General features: G+C 40.7%; 1 protein-coding gene across 1 annotated transcript; it reads right to left on the bottom strand.

Annotated features, from left to right (window-relative positions):
• Positions 1 to 636: 636 nt before the first annotated feature.
• nmt1a (N-myristoyltransferase 1a) lies at positions 637 to 19,484 on the bottom strand. Its single transcript, XM_080044198.1, has 12 exons — positions 19,371 to 19,484; positions 9,265 to 9,373; positions 8,683 to 8,827; positions 8,161 to 8,279; positions 7,553 to 7,644; positions 7,249 to 7,365; positions 5,594 to 5,764; positions 5,376 to 5,484; positions 3,741 to 3,911; positions 3,143 to 3,307; positions 2,896 to 3,033; positions 637 to 2,338 (listed from the first exon to the last, which is right to left on the bottom strand). Exons 1-12 carry the CDS (start codon positions 19,472 to 19,474, stop codon positions 2,318 to 2,320), a joined length of 1,461 nt encoding a protein of 486 aa, XP_079900324.1. The 5' UTR covers positions 19,475 to 19,484; the 3' UTR covers positions 637 to 2,317.
• Between the last annotated feature and the right edge of the window lie 372 nt (positions 19,485 to 19,856).

Here is a 19,856-nt window from a genome sequence, read left to right as displayed (position 1 = left end):
AGCATGCGTTTGAGTTTCCAAATTAAGTAATGTGTTTCACTATAAACTACTAATAACAAATAGGCCTATTATAATTCAAATAAAATTCATAGTTGTGGCTCATGAGCGGCTAACCGATAAAACCAATTCATTTACATGAAATCAGCGTTCGATTAGCTGTCCACTGCAGTGACCACATTAAGTGAAAGGGTTAACATTGTATTAAACAACTGTAGTGAAAGTCATGAAGAGGGCTGTTTAGGTGCATCATAGTGTGGTGCTAGTACTCTAACCAGCATTACTTGTTTCTTTTGTTTGTGCATCTGATTAAGAAGTTAATGGAATTTGATGCATCCGATTAAGAATCATTTAATTGCCTGCCTTTCCAAACATTGTCAGTTGATAGTCACTGGTAAAACTGCTGACATAAATTGCAAGTTAAACCCCAAGTTCCCATGAATAAATACATGTTCAAAAAGTAGAAAATAATTCTGCTGCAGTTAGCATTAAAGGTCATGCTTAATCTTGGTCATCTCTAGCAAAAGATAGCAGGTGGACCTTGAGATAGAAATGTCTTAATTTGTTTATTGCGTCTAAGCAAGCACAGTTTAATGTAAGATGTAGGACACTGAAGATTTAAAAAAAAAATGCATGTACCTCACAGCAAGATTTTTATTTTATTCATTTTTTGCTAACAAAAAAAAATCACCTGCATATTCAGTCTTTTCCTGCATTGTGACACCAGGAGACCCATTATTCTTTTACATCTGTTATAGTTGAAAATTTTTGTTCATAAGAAACACTTTAAAAGTCGGGGCATCTCCCCAGCCATGATCATCGTCACCATCCGCACTGCACAATGTCCTGGATGTCCTGCTGCTGTTCATGCATTGGCCCAGCGTACAAACCTAAATCCTCACACACACACACACACACCTTTACTGAGCTCAACCACCAATGAACAATGCAGAGCTCCAAATACTGGAATTCAAATGCTACCTGCATTGCTGATATTTCTTAACATGTAGATTAATACTACTGTATTATTTGTCATCGGTTTCTAAATAAGGCTATTAAAAACAAACGAGTGATTCATCAAGGTAGATAAAAACATACCATTATGCCTTTCTACAGCAAATAACTAAACACAGAACGTGCTATGTGCATGTAAAGTTGTTACCAGATCTTACAACTTTTCTTGTACGTGGATTTTTAAAGACTATTTTTAAGACTTCCTGTGTGAATCCCTCAGGTAAAAAGGCTGCATAAAACAAGCTCAAAAAGCCGTCAAAATTACCCCTCATGCAGTTCCAATGTCAGATTTCTTGGACATTGCAACCGGGGCACAATTAAATCAACAGGTGTCATAACAAAGCTGATCCCTGCTCATTAATGTGTTGAGTAAATCCTGTCAAAATGCCATCAACCTCTCTCTGTCTGGCAATCCAACCTGTATCCACAACAACAATGATTTGTCTTTTTATCTCCAACTGAGCGTTCTCCTTTGGCTTCAGTGTGTGTCTCAAGGCTTGTTTTGTTAGTGCAGTAAGCTGTGGAGGAGGGTCATGAAAAGTTAATACAAAAGGAGAAGAAGAATTCCAGAAGGTGAATGCCAATGCTGATATAAACATTTTCTTCAAGCAATGCTGATACAACTCCCTAAAGATTGGCAGCAGAACAGATGGTTTGATGAGAAAAAGAAAAAAGAAATCTTAACAGAAGCCCTTATCTGGTGTCCACTTTTGGTATTTATTACCTCACCTTTGAGCCTTTTCCTCTTTAAAATGTTTTTTTTTAAATAATTTTGATATTTTTTATTTTCTTTTTTTATCTCTAAAACTGAAGGATAACAGATTTATTTCACTAGGAAAACGCACTTCCAACATTTAGGAATAAAACAAAACCATTGGTTCTAGTCTGTGTGTGTGTTAGAGCATATTCCGCAGTAATGTTTTTGATATTATTTACATGTATTGTACGTTTTCGTAGCTATGACCAACAGTGTTGGAATTACAGTCATCCGTGCAGACCCATCTTGTGTGTATGCGTGTTTGGTACAATCAAGACAGCGTTCAGATGGAATACAGTTGCTTGGTATGGTAACTACAATGGCTTAAAGTCCGTGTGAACGAGGGGAGGAGGGAGAGAGGGAGGGAGTCCCCGTGCCTCCCCGCCTGGCAGCGGTAGTGCAGGTCAAAAGTTCAGAAGGTTCAAAAAGTAAAAATGGGCGGTGGTGTCGTTTCCTTGTGTGAAGCAGGAAGTCCATCTGTCAGGTGGTCAGTGTGATGGTGCATTCTCCTGGCCTGTTGGTGACACTTGTTTATGGTGCAAAGAGATGTCACTGCAATACCAACCCAACCTGAGAGAAGGGGAGGAGATATTAGGAAAATATTTTGGTTTATAGTGTTTCTAATGAGTTTGCGTTCAATTTAAATATATTTTTAATACTGCCAAGAATGCAATTATATGTTTTATTATAGTCTCCTGTATGTTAACCTCTCATCAGTATATAACACAACCTGGATCAAGATAAGCAGCAGAAATAGATGAATGGGTTATAAGCAATAAAACATGATTTAATTCCAATTAATTTAGGCTTTTGCTTAAATTGACACATCCCATTATGATTTAATGGGCTTCTTGGCTGTTGTAGATAGCACTAGTGAGAGCAATTGTTTCAGCACAGACTAAAAAAAAAAAAAAGAAAAAAAAAAAGGATTTAAGAGCCTTCTGCCACCGTGACAATAATCTCACTTGTGTGTGTAAAACATCTCTAGCCGTGATCTGATACAACAGTTTATAACTAGAATTACCATCAACAGCAGGCAATAGAACATATTTATAGCCTTTTTATGGGGAAACTAAAAAAGGTTATCTTATTGCTCTTATAAAAATATGTCATTGGAGAAAGTGTACCTTTTCCGACCCCATGCTGGGACACTTCCAATTGTACAGATAATACTGTAGATTCCCGTCGCCGATACCAAACTTAAGCTTCTCCAAGAAAGTCTTGTTTTCCATTAGATCCAGTGCATTGAAGACATCAAACCCTTTCTGCATGACCATATGAGAAGAAGAGGAAAGAAAAGAATATCTCATGAGTGCCTAAGAAGTAAATAACATTCAGTAGTGACACAAACATGGATTGAAGAGGAAGCCGCACCGATTTGGCCAGGATGAGGGCATCAGACATCAGGTCGAGCAGAGGGGTGGTGGTGTGCACGTTGTAGAAAGAGTACGCCGCTTTTAGACTGCGGTGCACGGGGTGGTTCATAATGGTAGAGGGCAGTGTGTAGAAGCTCAGGAAATCTGTCACTTTGCCATTGTTCTGTCAAGAGAACACACATTTTATATGAAGCCTCAAAAGAAAGGGTTTAAAAAACAGAATTATTTCAAAGCTGTATTACGTAACTATGTAACAAGAATTTGGGGTCTCTTTTTTGACTGCTCTGACATGTCTAAATAATTAGCCGAATAGTTATCCAAAGCGTGTTTGTTATTATTTTTGAAGAAATTAATACATTTCCGATTTCACGTTACCACTTCCCGAGTGCCTGCGTGATTCTGGCGCGCATGTGGGGGGCAGACAGTAGAGACTGAAATATATTGATGATTAATATTGAAAGAAGAAGTCTCGTCACAGTCCAATTTAAGTGGAATTGTGGACAAAATGCCATTGAAAAAATTACAAAAAAAAATTCTTTTAAAATTGAAAATCTTACATAGTACAGCTTTAAACAAACAGGTAAATATTTGTTTACCTCCACCAAGTAAGTGTCGATAATATTCTCCCTGGGCAACAGCCAGTGTTCTACTTCTTCCGGGGTCATGGCGGGCACCAGGTTGAACCCGTTCAGATAGCCGCGGAGGAGGCGATGCACCAGCGGCACATCCTTCTTTGTCATCACCCTCAAACCTGAAGTCTTTGGGGTCTGAAAGAAGGAAGACAGAAGAATGAAAAGCCATGGCAGAGAAATTATATATTTTAAAACAGGAGTATTTGCACATCGAGCAAACTTGGATGCAGGTGCGTAGGATAAAAATGCATTTGGATGAAAAAAGTACATTCCGTACTCTGCTCTTGCTGAGTATCACTCTCATGGGATAGCAATACACACACCTTTGGTCAGGGGTGTCAAACTCATTTTGGTCCGAGGGCCACATACAGCCTCTCTGATCTCAAGTGGGCCGGACCAGTAAAATAATGGCAAAATAACGTACATATGTCAAATCCAAATCTTTAGCTTTGTTTTTCAGTTATATGCTTTATATCTCAGCCTACATATGTAACCTACATTATCACGGATCACAAGGGATCTCTGTAGCTCCCAGGAAATGTCTTAGTAAAGGTTGCTGCTGGCCATGGGAATAGGAGGTGCGGCGCATTAGCGCCGCAGCAAAAATTGTGGGGGTATTTTGCTCAAAGATGCCAATACGCACTAATGAAATAAACAACTGTTTATTTGAATACACAAATACAACAGGCACTGACCTTACAGTTGTCCAATTTTGTTTACTATATGTACAGGGACACATTTTGTGCAAACATGCAGACAGTACAAAATACAATTAAATAAAAGTGCAACTTCTACTGTTTTGATTTATTTTTAAATACAGAGGTTATTTGTTGTTTTGGAATACGTTTTTCCCAATTTAATTTAATTTTAATTTAACTTAATTTTTTTTTTTAAATGCTCAGAAATGTGTGCTCTACAAGTCGCGGGCAGGATGTTTGATACCACTGCCTTAGACACTTGACACAATCAATCATCAATATTAGCATGCTATTTAGCCACATATATTGGCCTATTTACAGCCCTCAGAAAACTGACAGCTCTTCTTAGATGCAAGTTCATCAATTCATGGCTTAAAATCCTGAGCTGTAGAACTTTCAGCAGACATTCCTAGCTGTAAGCCACGTAAGTTTCCTAACAGTTGGGAGCGTATGCAACGTGCGGATATGGCACAGGCTCCATGAAAAAAAAAAAAAAATAATAATTTTATTTTTTTTCAGAATTGATTCAAATCGGCCGAATTGATTCGCGGGCCACATCAAAACGTGTCGAGGGCCACATGTGGCCCGCGGGCCTTGAGTTTGACACATGTGCCTTAGGTGGAGTAATTCCTACCTAAAAAGGTGAAGTCAGTGATGCTGGAGATGCTTGTTCCAGAATCGCTTGTTGACAAATGGATTTTAACAACAAGTGTTCCGCAGAATCACTGACTCCACCTTTAAGACCACTGTAAAAAAAAAACGACTGACTGAAACACTATTTGAGAATTATTAAATAAATGGTGATTCTGAGCAAGAGCAGAGTACGGTAACTCCTGTTTGCTCTCAGCCAAGAGCAATGATATCTAAAATTTGTCTTTGTCAAATGTGTGTTTTCACTCACGTCGGGCAGGCGGTACAACTTCATGGTGCGCTGCATGGTCATGTTCCTGCTCAGGTGGGAGAACTTCACTTCGATTAGCTTGCGTGGGTTCAAAGAGCGATGCCAGTACCTGTGTAGAGGGATCAGATGTTAATGTAATCAGTGACACATTGAAAGAGAAGAGTGCGAGTGTGTGTGTGTGTGTGTTTGTATGTGGAGAGCTGCTGTGTCAGACCCACCTGCATGTGCCGACAGGTTTGGGCAGCACCACGCCGGCAGTGTAAACAGCCTGGAAGATGCCCTGCAGGTTGACCCGTCTGGTGATTTCTCTGATCAGGACCGGAGCCACTCGTTTGGAGCGCAGCTTCTTGTGGACGCAGAGGAAATTGATCTCAACCATTTTCTTTTCTCTAAAAATATAAAAAAAAGGAAAACATTTCAGTGAATGAGATACTCTGCAAGAAACTCTTCAGTGAACTTGGGAGAAACATGAATATGATGAAAGCATTAGAAGGAATAATCTATCACGTGTTGCACATGCACAAATTAACAATAAGAGTCTTATATCGGAAGAACACAATATACATACTGTTTCTATGACTCCATTTTTTTTTTTCAGTGTGAATATACTTTTTCTGCATAAGGTACATTCAGCCCACAAGATTAAGTGGCCACTTTATCAGGTACACCTGTAGACTCTATTGCAATTCATTATGGCAGCTCCGCCATTCATTTTTCCTTTACAAAGATTATAACAATCAGTTTTTGATTAAACTGTTATACATCTATAATTATATTTAGGTCATAGGTTAAGGCAGTGCTTCTCAAATGGTGGGGCGCGCCCCCCTGGGGGGGCGCCGTGAGTTGTCAGGAGGGGCGCGGGCTGCCTTGATTTCCAACTGACAAAAAAAAATAAAAATTTGTTTTTTTTAAGTGCTAGCAAGCGCTATGTGTGCTTGCGTATGGTCATATCCGCGCGAAAGGCCGCGATTGCAGTAAATAAATGTCCACATGTGTCTCCAAGTGTCTCTGTAGGTTATTTAAAAAGAAATCAAGCAAGTAGACTAATAATAACGTTAATGAATTATTGGTTATCGCATGACAGAAGGCCTATAATAATAAAAAAACACCACCTTAACTATGTTTACAGTTTAAAAATGTGTTGAATGAAATGCAAACCTCAGTGAATCATTTGCTCTTGTTTCTCTGTCCTGAGATTCACACAGACTGAGTAGTCTTGTTTAAATGTTACAAATTGAGCTAATAAACTGAACTTTGAATGTTTTTGCTGCAGAAGTTATCTCAGCTCATTTTTGTTATCTAATTTGATAATAAGGTGATTGTATGCAGAATGCTCGTGCCAGAAACTCATACAGTGGTTTTGTACAGATAAATAAATAAATATTAGCAGGTTCTCAATAGTATTTCAATTTAGGGGGGGCGCGTAAAAATTTCTGTCCCCTAGGGGGGGCATGACAGAAAATAATTGAGAAGCACTGGGTTAAGGTGATGTATTACTGGAATACATATATATGTTGAGCTGTCCTTTACATTTACACAAATGAGCAGTGCAGAATATAAAGCCAGTATAAGCTCTACAAAATGCAGTATAATACCACATCGTTACCAAGTAAGACCTCAATGATTAAAACATGATTTATTTAAAAGCATTTATGAAATGGTGTGAATAACTGAACATTTTCAGCATTAAAAAAGTAGACTTCATGGAAGAACAGTTGAATTAGATTGTACAGTTGAAACTAATGAATAGGCCACTGAGTGTGTGTAATGTGGCAGAGAGTGAGATAACAATACGGCAAAAAGTTAATTCTATTATTTCATGTAGCATGTGATGTAATTCATTCCAGCCATTGGATCTGTTGTGTTCACTTACATGTCGTAAATAGCTATGTTGGCAGGAATGGCACTGATGAAGCCTACTAGCTTCTGGTTGGAGTCAACCCTTACCCCACAATGCCACTGGGGCAACCAGCCAGGGGGCCGCAGCGCCCTGAGGGAAGAGTTTAGTCATTAAATGTATATTTCCATCACCTACACTAATATTTTATACAAATATATATTAAAGTGCCTTATACAAGAAAAGTATTCTTATAAAAAAGTATTACGTATCCTGGTATACCATATATACAAATTTGCCAGCAGTAAAATGAGAGGAAATCAGTTTAGAAAATAATTACCAGAGCAGGAACTCGGGGGAGTAGTCAAATCGAAACATGTTGTCATCATCTTCAACATAATTCTCATTGAGAAGGGTGTAAAGCTCCTTGAGCTGGATTTACAAAAAGAATGACAGAAAATGGATTTTGAGAACTGACTTTTTCAAACACAGGAGGGTAATGCAAAACAAAAAAAATTTTATCAAACGAGAGTTTGCACTAGGAGATGAGAATAGAAAAAATAAACAATATTTAAGAACACATACCATTTTCTATACATCTGTGTTTGTCCAAAACACACATGATAATACTCTGCCAACCCCTCTTGTTCAGCATCAATTATACTATAATATTAAAGTTTCGGACAAAAATATAGAAAAAAATTACAATATATTTCATTTAGAATGATAATAATTTGTGGATTTGGGTTTTAAGGGGCATTTAATAAAAATCTAAATTAACTTAAATATTTACTAAAAGACAATTTTTTTCCATGCACAGTATATTGCTGCTATGGAGACATAACGCCTCTTCCCCACCGTCAGCAGGGATCGCTCTAGACCTCCTCCTGCGACCCTCTAAAGGATAATCCATATAACTAATGGATGGATTGCAGCTATCTGTCTTACCACAGCAGGGTCCCCCAGATCCAGGGTGTCCCAGCTGAAGCCCTGTGGCAGGCTGTAGGACTCCTCGCGAATGTTGTCTTTGTCAGGTTCGATAGAGCCGTGCGATGTCACCGTCTCTCCTGAAGGAAAACAGAACCGTTTGAGCACAGAAAATTCCCTTCATTGTGAGTTTAAAAAAAAAAGGTGGAGTCAGCTATTCTGGAGAATGATTGTCGTCAAAATCAGTAAATATCTCCTCACGATCGGCTACTTGTCCGTACTGTGTCTGCACTGAGAGACAATACAGTTTTAATACACAGCCTATGCTCTCTAAACAAGAATGTTGCAAGCTAAGGTGGGGCCCCCTTGTTTAGATAACAAGTGTCTTATTAAGAAAAAAAAAATTCAGTGCACACATAGTACGGATAGGTAGCAGATTGAGGAGATTTTCACTGAGTTGGACAACAAGTTTTTCTCGAGAAGTTCGCCGACTCAACCTTTAAGTATCAGAGCTGAAGTGAACGCCATGATAAATGGGCGTACCTAGTTTGGGCACAGGCTGCGTGTCCCAGAACTGGTAACTCCTGCGAGTGGCCTCCTCCATGGTTTTGGCAGGGCCTTGGCCAACAGAGAACAGTTCAATGGCCTTTTGGATCTCCTGGAGCTTATCAGCTGGCAACGAATTCACCTGTTTGGAAATTACAGATAAGTTAATTTAAATAAAAAAGGGAGGTACATACAGAAATACATTTTTAAATTCACCTTAAAAGGTTTTGGTGAGAGTTGTGACGACTAAAGTAATGACATTAAATGATGCGAATGTATATCTCTTACATGTCAGTCCTCACAAGAATGTTTACCTTACAATCAATGAATAAACAGCCATACATCAGTAAAACATTAAACTAAAACAACTTAGACCTGCGGTTGTAGTACTATTTAGGAAACTGTGTCATGATTTCTTTGATCCTAACTCCTTGTGCACCTCACTGCAGTAGAACTTTAACTCTAAACTGGTAAATCCCATCTGAACTTGCCTATTTTTTGTTGGCCTTTTTTTTTTAATTTCAGTTAATCTGACCCTTAAATTTAAAACATGATACTTTAAACTAAAGGAATTCCTGCCTTGGCGAGGGGGTCCTGAGCTGCTTCTGGGGCACCAGCAGCTTTCTTTTTCTTTTTCTGCTTCCTTTTCTTCTTCTTGGCGCCGGTGTCGTCACCCAGACCCCCGTCACTGAAACGGGACACAAATACAAGGCATCCATATTACTCCACTGTTCCAGAGGAAAGACATGTCCTGGTGAAAACTTGTTGTTATTTCAAATCAGCACAATTAAGTAGAGTGGAGGAGCTGGTGACAGCAGATATCTGGATATTTTTCCGCAAAAAAAAGTTTAAATACTTGGGTGATTTTCTTTCATCAACACATGATTTCAGCTCTTCATACTTGAATGTTGGGTAATAGAACATATTTAAAATGAAGGTTAGCTTGACTACTAGTTAGTTCCAACTAAGGATGGGCATAATTAATCGATGATCGATCATTGATCGTTAAGAATTTTGTTGATCACATGAAATTGTTATCGATCATATAGCCGTTGAGTTGCGCAGTGCGAGTCCCGCAGCACAGCAATGAATTTTGCTATGTGGCAGCACCATAGACTGTATGGGCAGCAATTATACATCCTACCAGCAGGGGGAGATACTCAACTAGTAGTAGGAGACAAAAGGGTGAATCTCGATTCAGGGGTCGCAGCCTAGGAAGGCTGCATTTGAAGACCGATTGCGTCATAGCGGCACGCAAAGGCTTGTTCCATTTGGAAGGCTCCTTCATATGCGGCCGAGAAATACAGCCTTCGTTTCACGGTTTTGAAGGGTCCAACAGATCTGTATCCTTCGCGGCCCAACATATCCCAATATGCGTTTTTTTTTCCAGAGATGGCATAAAATTAAATTAAAAATAACAAAACAGCAACGTGTTGCTCCATCTTCTTAACTTTTACTTCCTTTTTTTTGTCTCGTCTTTTCTTTTATTTCTTCTTGTACTTTTTTTTGTTTTCGTCTTGTAGGCAACTTCTTTTTATTTTTTCCTCCGTTGACAAGGCTGTTTCTGTTGGCAGCAATGTTGTTACGCAAACCGGAAATGCTCGTAAACGGAGACCGTCTCGTTTAACAACGCTCGTTCGGCCTTCGAATCGGCCTTCATAGACCGCGTAGACCGCGTCCGTCTCTGGAATGGGCTATAGGTACAAGAACATGCTCAGGCAGCAGCCTGCGGCTGCCGTATCTGTCAAGACATAAACATGAAGAAGTCAAGGCGAAGTTTGGCATCGGACAGCTTTAGAACCGAAAATAACTAAGTTCATTAAACATTATGAAGCCTTGTATAAGCGCAAAACCTAAACAAACCAAATTATGTACCACTTGTACATTGAAGCCTACATCCGACCCTATTTAACGTGTCACGTTTGCGCCGCTAGCATTAGCGACTAACTTTAGCGTCTATGCTTTCCTACTTCTCCTTCATCAGGGAACTAATTTGCACATTTTGTTTATTAGATGAAGTAACGTTAGGTCCTTTATCACTCAGAGAAGCGTGCCGTGCCCTTATGCAGTCTTTCGCAGCATCTTAGGAGGCGCATATGTATTTAAAGGTATCGTAGCATTGGCTCCTTGTTGGCTCATAGCCTCGGGCTTTAACCAGTTTCGCATTTTATTATTATTTTATTTTTAAAAGTTGTCCATAAAGTCTTAATGGATTGTTGTTTGCCTAGAAGATCTTGGAATAAAGATGTAATTGAGTAAAAACCTCTTGTATACAGTCTATGGTAAAAAGGCTGTATTGTGGATGTTCTGTTGGCATTTTTTAATATGTAAAAAGAGAACGATTAAATCGATAATTGATTGTTAATTTTCCCGATGATCGATCAATGAAATTTCTTAAAATGCCCACCCCTAGTTCCAACACCATTTCTAGGTGACACATTCACATAGCCGTGTGTTAACCCTGGCAGACAAACAACACAGAAGAAACTGGCAGGACAAGGCACAGAGCTAAAGAAAATATGGATTGCGTCCCTCTCCATCATCCATGTCAGCCGATTCAGGTGTTGCAAAGGGATCTGGGATGCCAGTATAAACTAGCATTCATAGGTAAACACGCAACCCCCCTTACAAAGCATGTGTGTCTTAACAACCCACCCAACTATCCCCTCCTTTGACCCAATAAAGAGGCCTTATACTTACAGAGGATAATCTCATTAGTGTCCAAGTGAGGAGAGAGGTCAAGCAAGCACTGGCCTGTATTCGTAACACCAGCACAGATGGTGAATCACATGACCACTGGGAGAGGAGTGTGTGGCATCTACGCATGTGTGTGTGTGTGCATGTGTACACATGTATGGTCAGTGAGTGGCACAATGGACAACAAAACATTCAATAGTTTGTTCCACAGGCTTCCATTTTCAACATAGAAGAGAGGCTAACAGCCAGAAACACTCTTTGTTTCTGTGTGTGTGTGTGTGTGTGTGTGTGTCAGAGGGAGTTACACAAATTGCTGGAAAAGAGGAAAAGCAAAGGGAACATTTGGTACATTTGAATTTATAAAACTGGGTCATCACTTTCTCCTTTTCTGTTGCACAATTGTTTTGTATTTCTATATTTGTGAAATACTTGAGGCTTTTACCTGATCAGCTCCCTCAAAATAAGTCAATTAAGACCAGTGGCGGACCATGGGGGGGGGGCCTCGTGGCTCTATGGTTGAAAAAGCGCGCTAAAGTGCCCCCAAGAGTGGTGAAAATGAGAGGAAATGCCTTATTTGCTGCCCTTTTCACGAGCAAAACATGTGTATTGGCCATTTGTCCTCTATAAAACAATAACTTGAAAATAAAGAAATCAAACAAAACAACGTAATAAAAATGGCCACTGAGGCACTGGGGGGACGAATCGTACGCAGGGTAGGAAAAAGAGTCCACTGTCCAGTCGGGAACTTTGTGTTTTTGATGGTTTATTGTCTGGATGTTACAAGCAAACAAAGCACATTTGTCTCTCTCCTGTATCTGGTAAAAAACCATGACCCTACCCAGTGCCTATCTAACACATGCCCGCCTCCCTCTATATATAGGCACCTGGTGCGCCACAGCTGGCCACTAATTACAAACAAAAGCATAAATAAACTCAAATTAACTTCAACTAATAATGCAAACAAGAAATTAAACATTAAATAATCAAATTAATCTATATCAGGCCAACAAACTACACAAATGTTTTTATGATTAAATCGGACAACTGAATAGCTCCAACATTCTGGCCCCTAATTGGGGAAAGTGTAAACACCCAATTACTTAAATACATAAGGGGAGCTATTCTCTCTATCTGCCCCTAAGTCTTAGACTATATTCTATTGTCTTCTTCCCGATAGCTGGATGGGTAGTGCTGAAAGAGAACAATAAAGATGGAAGACAGGACAGATGGAGAAAAAGAAAGAATATTGTCCATTGTCTTATGCCGTAGCCTCCAGGAGCAGGCATCTCTTGGTCACAGGTCTTTCCAACATGCTGGTCTTGGTTTGGATGCAGAAGGAGCGGACCACTCCTATGGAATCCGACTTTGTACTCAGAACTTTGCCAATCAACCGTGATCCTCTTGGGGCTGTAGCATCAGCAATGATGACACGTTTTCCTTGTGAGAAGTTTCTTCTTTGATAAGCCAAGTATTGTCTTTCTTGCATGTAGAATTGGCACTTGTGATCCAGTATTTCTGTCTAAGTCTATACAGCATACGGTTTCTACCATCATGTCCAAGTTGCGGATGAATGTGGTTTGTGGCCTTATCTGCATATTTGACAATGGTATTCACTCTTGTTTCTCTTTTGACCTCGGGGTCATCAGCAGGAAGCACAGCTGGATCCATGTCAGCTACAGGCCACTCCTGCCCAAACTTTATCCATTTTTCAAATTTCCTCTTCAAACCCTGGTGCTGCTGTTCAGTCACACAGTGATTATTTGATAGCACAGGGTCTTCTTTTCTGAAGGGCAAGCCTATGCAGTTATGAGCATTTTTCATCTCTGTTGTACTTTTCGTAATCCCCGTAAATGTAATGTCCTCTCTTGACAACTCCAACTGCTCCTCTAATGCGTTCTCTTTAAAGTCGTGGTTGTATTGTTTGCTGGGCAGTTCCTCCAGGTGTGTCACAGAGATACAGTTTGTTGTAACAGAGCAGCCAGTCTTCACTTGGGTATTATTTCCACCACGAAGTGGTCCATTAATGACCCAGCCGACTCTTGTTCGGACAGCATATGGTCCTTCGCCGGGGCTGTTGATCAGCTCCCAGGGTTCCATCACTTTAGCTGCATCAGTGCCGATGAGCAAATCCACTTCTGCATTAATATCATGAAGCTTTACATTCCTCAGATAAGACCACTTTTCAACATCTTCTTGACGTGGAATGTTCAGCCTGGACACCGGCATAGTATTTTGAGTTAAGGTATTAGGCAACTCAATAAAATCATTGGCATCCATACCAGACACTTCCAAACCAGTCAATATGGTGGTGCCCACAATCCTTTGTTGGCCCATTGTGCTTAGTAGGATGTTGGCTGGCTTGCCATTCAAGCCCAACTTCTCTGCCAAACTGACTGTACAGAATGTACCAGAACTCCCTGGGTCCAGAAATGCATACGTCTGCACAATTGTGTTACTCATGTAGGCTTTAACTTTGACTGCAACAATGGAAAAGACAGTATTGTCCTCATCACCGACTCCTATATGCCCACATGTCTGAGGCTGCCCAGGTGAAACGCTTAACGAAGAACTCACAGATGCTTGTAATTCTTTAAAGGATGTACCTCTATCCTTTGTCTCAATGTGAAGTACTGAGGGATGCTTCATCTGACACACATTGCAATCCAAGCGACTCCTGCAGTCTTTACTTATGTGGCCAGGCTTTAGGCAACCAAAACAAATTCCCTTTTCCTTTATGAAACATATCTTGTCCTGATGCATCTTCTTCTTAAATAGTGAGCATTTCTCCATCGAGTGAGTTGTTTGTTGGCAAAATAAACAGCATTTGATGTTACCTTCAGTAGAAGAGGATATGCTTTCGTTGGCCTCATAGCTTCTATCTCCTTCATTCACTGCAGTGATGCTGGTGGCAAATGTGCTTCTTTCTTTCCTTTGATTTGCATAATCTGTGTTGGGGGCTTTATTGTGGCTGGTAGGTTGTGAATCTTGAATGTTGCCAAAAAGGGGGTGAGAAACAATCTTGACTTGTTTCTCCAAAAAGGTCACAAGGTCAGTGAACACAACTTGTCCTCTTTGCTCCTGCAGATCACATGCCACCGTCCTCCATCTTTCCCTTAGCTTATAGGGCAGTTTCAAGATAATGCTTCTGAGGTTGGATGGCATATCCAACTCCTTCATGTACACAATTTGCTGTGTTAAATTTGCACAACCTCGAAGAAAGAGTGAAAACGATTGCAATGCTTCCACATGTTCTGTTTTAATGGGTGGCCAGTTGTGAATTTTGTCCATATATGCTGAAGCAATTTTATGTTCATTTCCAAAATGCTCGGTGAGAAGGGATTTAGCTGTTTGATAGCCCTGAGCAGGGGGGAGATGATGACAGCTCTTCACCAGGTCCCTGGGCTGGCCCCTGGTGTACTGTTCCAAAAAGTGCAGGCGATCACTCCAATTATTTGTTTTTCCTTCTACGCCAACTTCAAAAGCTCTGATAAAGGATTGAAACTGCAGCGGATCACCATCAAACACATGAATATCTCTTATTGGCAGAGCAGATGCTAAATTTTGCTGAACCAGCAATGTTGTGATATCATTCTGACGCTGCATGATGTTAACAATATCATTTTGGGTGTTATGGTTGCCGCCTAGATTGAGATAGGATTCACATCCAAACTGTTGAGCATCATGAACCATTTGTGTGCCTTGTGCTTGAATATTTGTTGCAGGTCTGAAGTCAATTTGTGTCACAGCTGTGTGTTTAGGCCTGACAACCAACCCTGGAGACTGTGGTTCACCCAACATTTCACTTTTATTTGCATCTTTTGGTACAAAAAACTGTGCATGTGGATTAAATTGGCTTGTTATTTGAGCAGCGTTCCTTTCAAAATAAGAGCTCATTCCATTGGATGCTTTTGAACCACACTTTAAGTTTACTTCCAGCACATGAAGTTTTGCATTGGCTGCTGCCAGTTCGGTTTCCAGAGCATGCCTTTCTTTTTCTTTTCTTAGCCTTTCTTTTTCTTTTCTTAGCTCCTCTTCCTTGGCTTCCAGATAATGTTTCCTTGTTAATGCAGCCAGTCGCTCTGTTAGTGCTGCTTTATCAGCTTCAACTTGTATTCTTACAGAGGAAGTGGTTGATGATGCTTTGGATACATGAGAACTGGCTTTGTAATGAGACCCCTTAGGATATGAAATGTTTGAAACACTGTCCTCTGGATTAATCCCATCAGAAGCAACACCTTGGTTGTCTGGGGGTTCATTAACCCTTTCTTTAGTTTGCACATATGGGTGACCAGCATCAGATAACCACTTCTTGGCTTCTTCTGTAAAATCACAAAACGTTTTCATTTTTGCATGGAAATAATTATCTTGTCTTTCAACTTCACTCTTTGGCAGGTTTACATTCACGAAAGATTCATGTGTTGCATTTGCTTCCTCGTAGCATTGAATGAACTGACCCAGCTGATATTGCACTGCATTCACATCGTCAGTTGATTCCATCAAGACAGACATTTGTTCCATGTACTTTTTTGCTTGTTTGCATTTTAGAGACCTCTTTTTTTGACTCATTTCGATGTGGAATGCCAAGCCTTTGGCTGTAAACTTTACGTTCCGTTGTGCAGCAGACACGGGCAAAATGTCACTTTTTGCTTTTAACGCAGTGTCGGACATTTCCATATCCTTTTGTCTCGTTCCGAGGTGGGATTCCAAGCCTTTGTATGTAAGCGTTACGTCTCGTGATGCAGCGGACACGGACATAGTGTCGCTTTTTGCTTTTAACACAGAATATTGTCACACATCAGACATCTGGTTTGCATCAGCACTTTTATGAATGAACGCTCTAATGAATGAGCGTATATGGTGATGACGTAGTGGGCGTCACCGTACGCAACCTGCTGGCCTGCAAACTTTTCGATTTATTTACAAATCAACTCTCCTACAGTGTGAAACAATGCCTCGAGCACTCCAATAGTGTTACTGTGTTCCAATACGGCTTCCAGAGGGAATCTTTTCACATACCAATCAGTTGGCTTTGAGGGATGTTCGCCGGCCAGCGGCTCCAGGTTGCGAGGTGTCTTTTCCGCATCAAAGGGTGAGCGATCCAAACAACTTCACTGTCCGATGTCCACTTTGAGGGGGCTTTCGTCGGGGGGAATACTTTAGGGAAGGTTTTTTACTGTATTGGCCATTTGTCCTCTATAAAACAATAACTTGAAAATAAAGAAATCAAACAAAACAACGTAATAAAAATGGCCACTGAGGCACTGGGGGGACGAATCGTACGCAGGGTAGGAAAAAGAGTCCACTGTCCAGTCGGGAACTTTGTGTTTTTGATGGTTTATTGTCTGGATGTTACAAGCAAACAAAGCACATTTGTCTCTCTCCTGTATCTGGTAAAAAACCATGACCCTACCCAGTGCCTATCTAACACATGCCCGCCTCCCTCTATATATAGGCACCTGGTGCGCCACAGCTGGCCACTAATTACAAACAAAAGCATAAATAAACTCAAATTAACTTCAACTAATAATGCAAACAAGAAATTAAACATTAAATAATCAAATTAATCTATATCAGGCCAACAAACTACACAAATGTTTTTATGATTAAATCGGACAACTGAATAGCTCCAACAACATGATTGGGTGCCCTCTAGGATGCCCCTTCATACAATAAATGATGATGATGTGCCCTCTAGAACAAGAAAATTCAATGACGTGCCTTAATGAGTGCCCTTATAGTCCCCTTCTGCCCGTCTGGTGCCCTTCTAGTACCCCGATAGTGCCCTTCTGCCCGTCTGGTCCTTCTAGTGCCCCGATAGTGCCCTTCTAGTGCCCTTCTGGTGCCCTGATAGTGCCGTTCTAGTGCCCTTCTGCCCGTCTGGTCCTTCTAGTGCCCTGATCCCCATCTGGTGCCACCATGGTTGAAAAAGTGTTGCTAAAGTGCCCTCTATGGTGGTGAAAATGAGAGAAAGTGCCTTATTGGCTTCCCTTTACATGTGAACAAAAATTATTGAGTGCCCTAGGTTACCCCTCCATACAATAGGCCTAAATGATGATGATGAGCCCTCTGGAGCAAGAATACGGCAAACCGAAAAGATATGTTGCGGTACTCTAATGAGGTTCAGACGTTCCTCTCTTTGGTAACCGACGAACGGGGAATGCGAAAGAGGCGTTGCTTTCATGTGGCGTCGCTATGACAAACAGCTACATCGAGTGGTATTTAAATCTCTACTGGATAACAAAGCAAAAAGCGGATTAAGAGTATGTCCGTCCGTACCCATAGTGGAAAAGCGCAATTAGATGCCAAGTTAGAAAAACTTAATATTTTCAGTTTGCATAATCCATTTAAAATGTATATACATTTTTTGAATGTCAAGATCCGGTCCTCATTCAAGTGTAGGTCATTTCATGTCAGCGGTCAAAGACTGTATGGTAGTGGCACATTGATTTTTCTTCAGTCTAATTTACTTAAATGTTAGTAAAGATGAAAGCAGCAAGGCATGCTCCCTTCTTAGGCTAAAATGTGAAAGTGCACAATGATGTGAACAACTAATTTTAGTGTTTATAAAGTCACTAGAATTAGGGGAAACAGTGTCTTTGAAGCACATTTTTTTCTGGGGGGGGGGACCCCAGACCCCCCGTTTAATTGTATGAGGCCAACAGTTTTTTTTAACATCTACAAACACAGTGTTTGGTGTTTCGTTACATTACATTCTATTTAGCTGACGCTTTTATCCAAAGCAACTTCCATTAAGTGCATTCAACAATGAGGGTACAAACTCAGAACAACAAGAATCACGTCAGTACTATAGCTGCAAATAAACCAAACTACAAAGTGCCACAAGTAAGTGCTACATGGAGATGTAACAAGTGCCCCGAACGGGGCCTTCCAGGCAGCGCTGCCTTTAAGGCTCCGCTGGGGGAACAAAACACCATCGAGTTACAAACGCCACTGTGTGTCCACATGGTGCCCTTTTTATTTTTTCGCCCCTGCCCTTCAAACAGTCTGAGTCCACCACTGATTAAGACAGTCTGGAAAGGAAAACTGCTCAAAGTCATAAACACACTAAGGCCATAACGTAATGAGGTCACACATAGGCACTAGTTTCTTTGAAGAGGTTTCCTTACAGCATCACTTGTACTTACTCTCTCTCCATGTGTCCCCAAATACACAAAACGCACTTGCAGTGAGCAGGACACGCCTTAATATAAGCAAGCTCCATTTATTCTATGAGTGCGAGTGTGTCACTGCTTGGTAAATATTAACAGAAGCCAAGGCCATGCAAAGAATCAAATGGTCTCCATCAAAGCCTGTTTTAAGTAAGAGTTGGGTTGATTTTAGGCCGGATCTTGCACATTTCTGTGATTTAAATAAAAGGAAATAAAAAGCATGGACACACATCATCACCAAGATGCATGTGTAACAAAATGCAGGTTTCACTTTTGCTTCGGCTAACTGTCTGCACCGATATCTTCTTACAGACAATAGGGGTTTGACAGCTACGTTAGCACGAAAGCTAACTAGCTAAATGTCAACTGAGGTTGCCATGATTTGCATCAGTTACAGGCAGTCAGCAACGGCGTAAGAATGATAAAGCATACACTCAATGAAACGATTGGACCTTCTGTGCAAGTTCAAGGTGTGACAGTGAATGTAGCATTTGATTATTTTATATATTTGAAGCTCAATTTGTCTTTTTTGCTGCCATACTACGCCTTGCTAAGAGAGGGCTGAAGGAGAGCGACGCTTAGACCCGCCCAAATGAGGGAACATAACGCGCTCTCAGCCAATCACATCACAGGACAGGCAAACAAATGCCGCTTCCAGCCAATGACTTAAAGCAAGTGGGCGGGACAACCTCCTTCGACGGCTGTCTATCCCCCGACTGCTCGCCGAGACATTTAGCTCGCGCACGCCTTTGGTAAAACGTGCAGCCTCGTGACATATTTATGTTTACCCCGCCACGCTGCTTAAACACGGCTTCTTACCCATCGTCAGAGTGGTGCTCTTCATTTTCACAGTCGCTGCAGTGTCCGTGGTCCTCTACATCTTCTTTCTCCGGCAGCGGTGCTGTCTCATTCTCATCCGCCATCTTCAACCAGGAAGTGAGGAGCCACCGCGTGCCACCGACGGCTTTAAACCTGCCTCGACGCTATTGGCTGAGAGCTGTGATTGATTTGTCTTGAAGTAGCTGCTTCAATGTAATACAATATATAATTGTCCATGCATAATTGTCCTGTGGACAGGTGTTGTAAACTAGCATTTATGCTAACACACTGAAAACATTGCATCTGGTTCGTCCAATGTCATTGTCATGTCCATACACAAATAAAATAAAATCAATCAATCAAATCAAACGCACCACTTGCTTAATAAGGGAGTGGTGGTGCTTTGATTTCACATGACCCTAATAAAAAGTTATGGTAGATTAAATGTCTAATTCTCATGAATGCACACAAACACCTTGTGATCTA

This window comes from Ammodytes marinus (assembly GCF_949987685.1).
Source record: "Ammodytes marinus genome assembly, chromosome: 16".
In the NCBI taxonomy this organism is placed as follows: Eukaryota; Metazoa; Chordata; class Actinopteri; order Uranoscopiformes; family Ammodytidae; genus Ammodytes; species Ammodytes marinus.
This window is presented reverse-complemented; position numbering and strand designations above follow the sequence as displayed.

Excerpts from the sequence above, each read along its gene's own strand:
- nmt1a (XM_080044198.1), bottom strand. The coding sequence starts at position 19,474 with ATGGCGGATGAGAATGAGACAGCACCGCTGCCGGAGAAAGAAGATGTA. Across the intron at positions 5,485-5,593 it reads AAACCTGTCGGCACATGCAG|GTACTGGCATCGCTCTTTGA; the intron begins GTGGGTCTGACA and ends CCCTCTACACAG. Across the intron at positions 3,308-3,740 it reads TCGACACTTACTTGGTGGAG|AACAATGGCAAAGTGACAGA; the intron begins GTAAACAAATAT and ends TTCTCTTGACAG.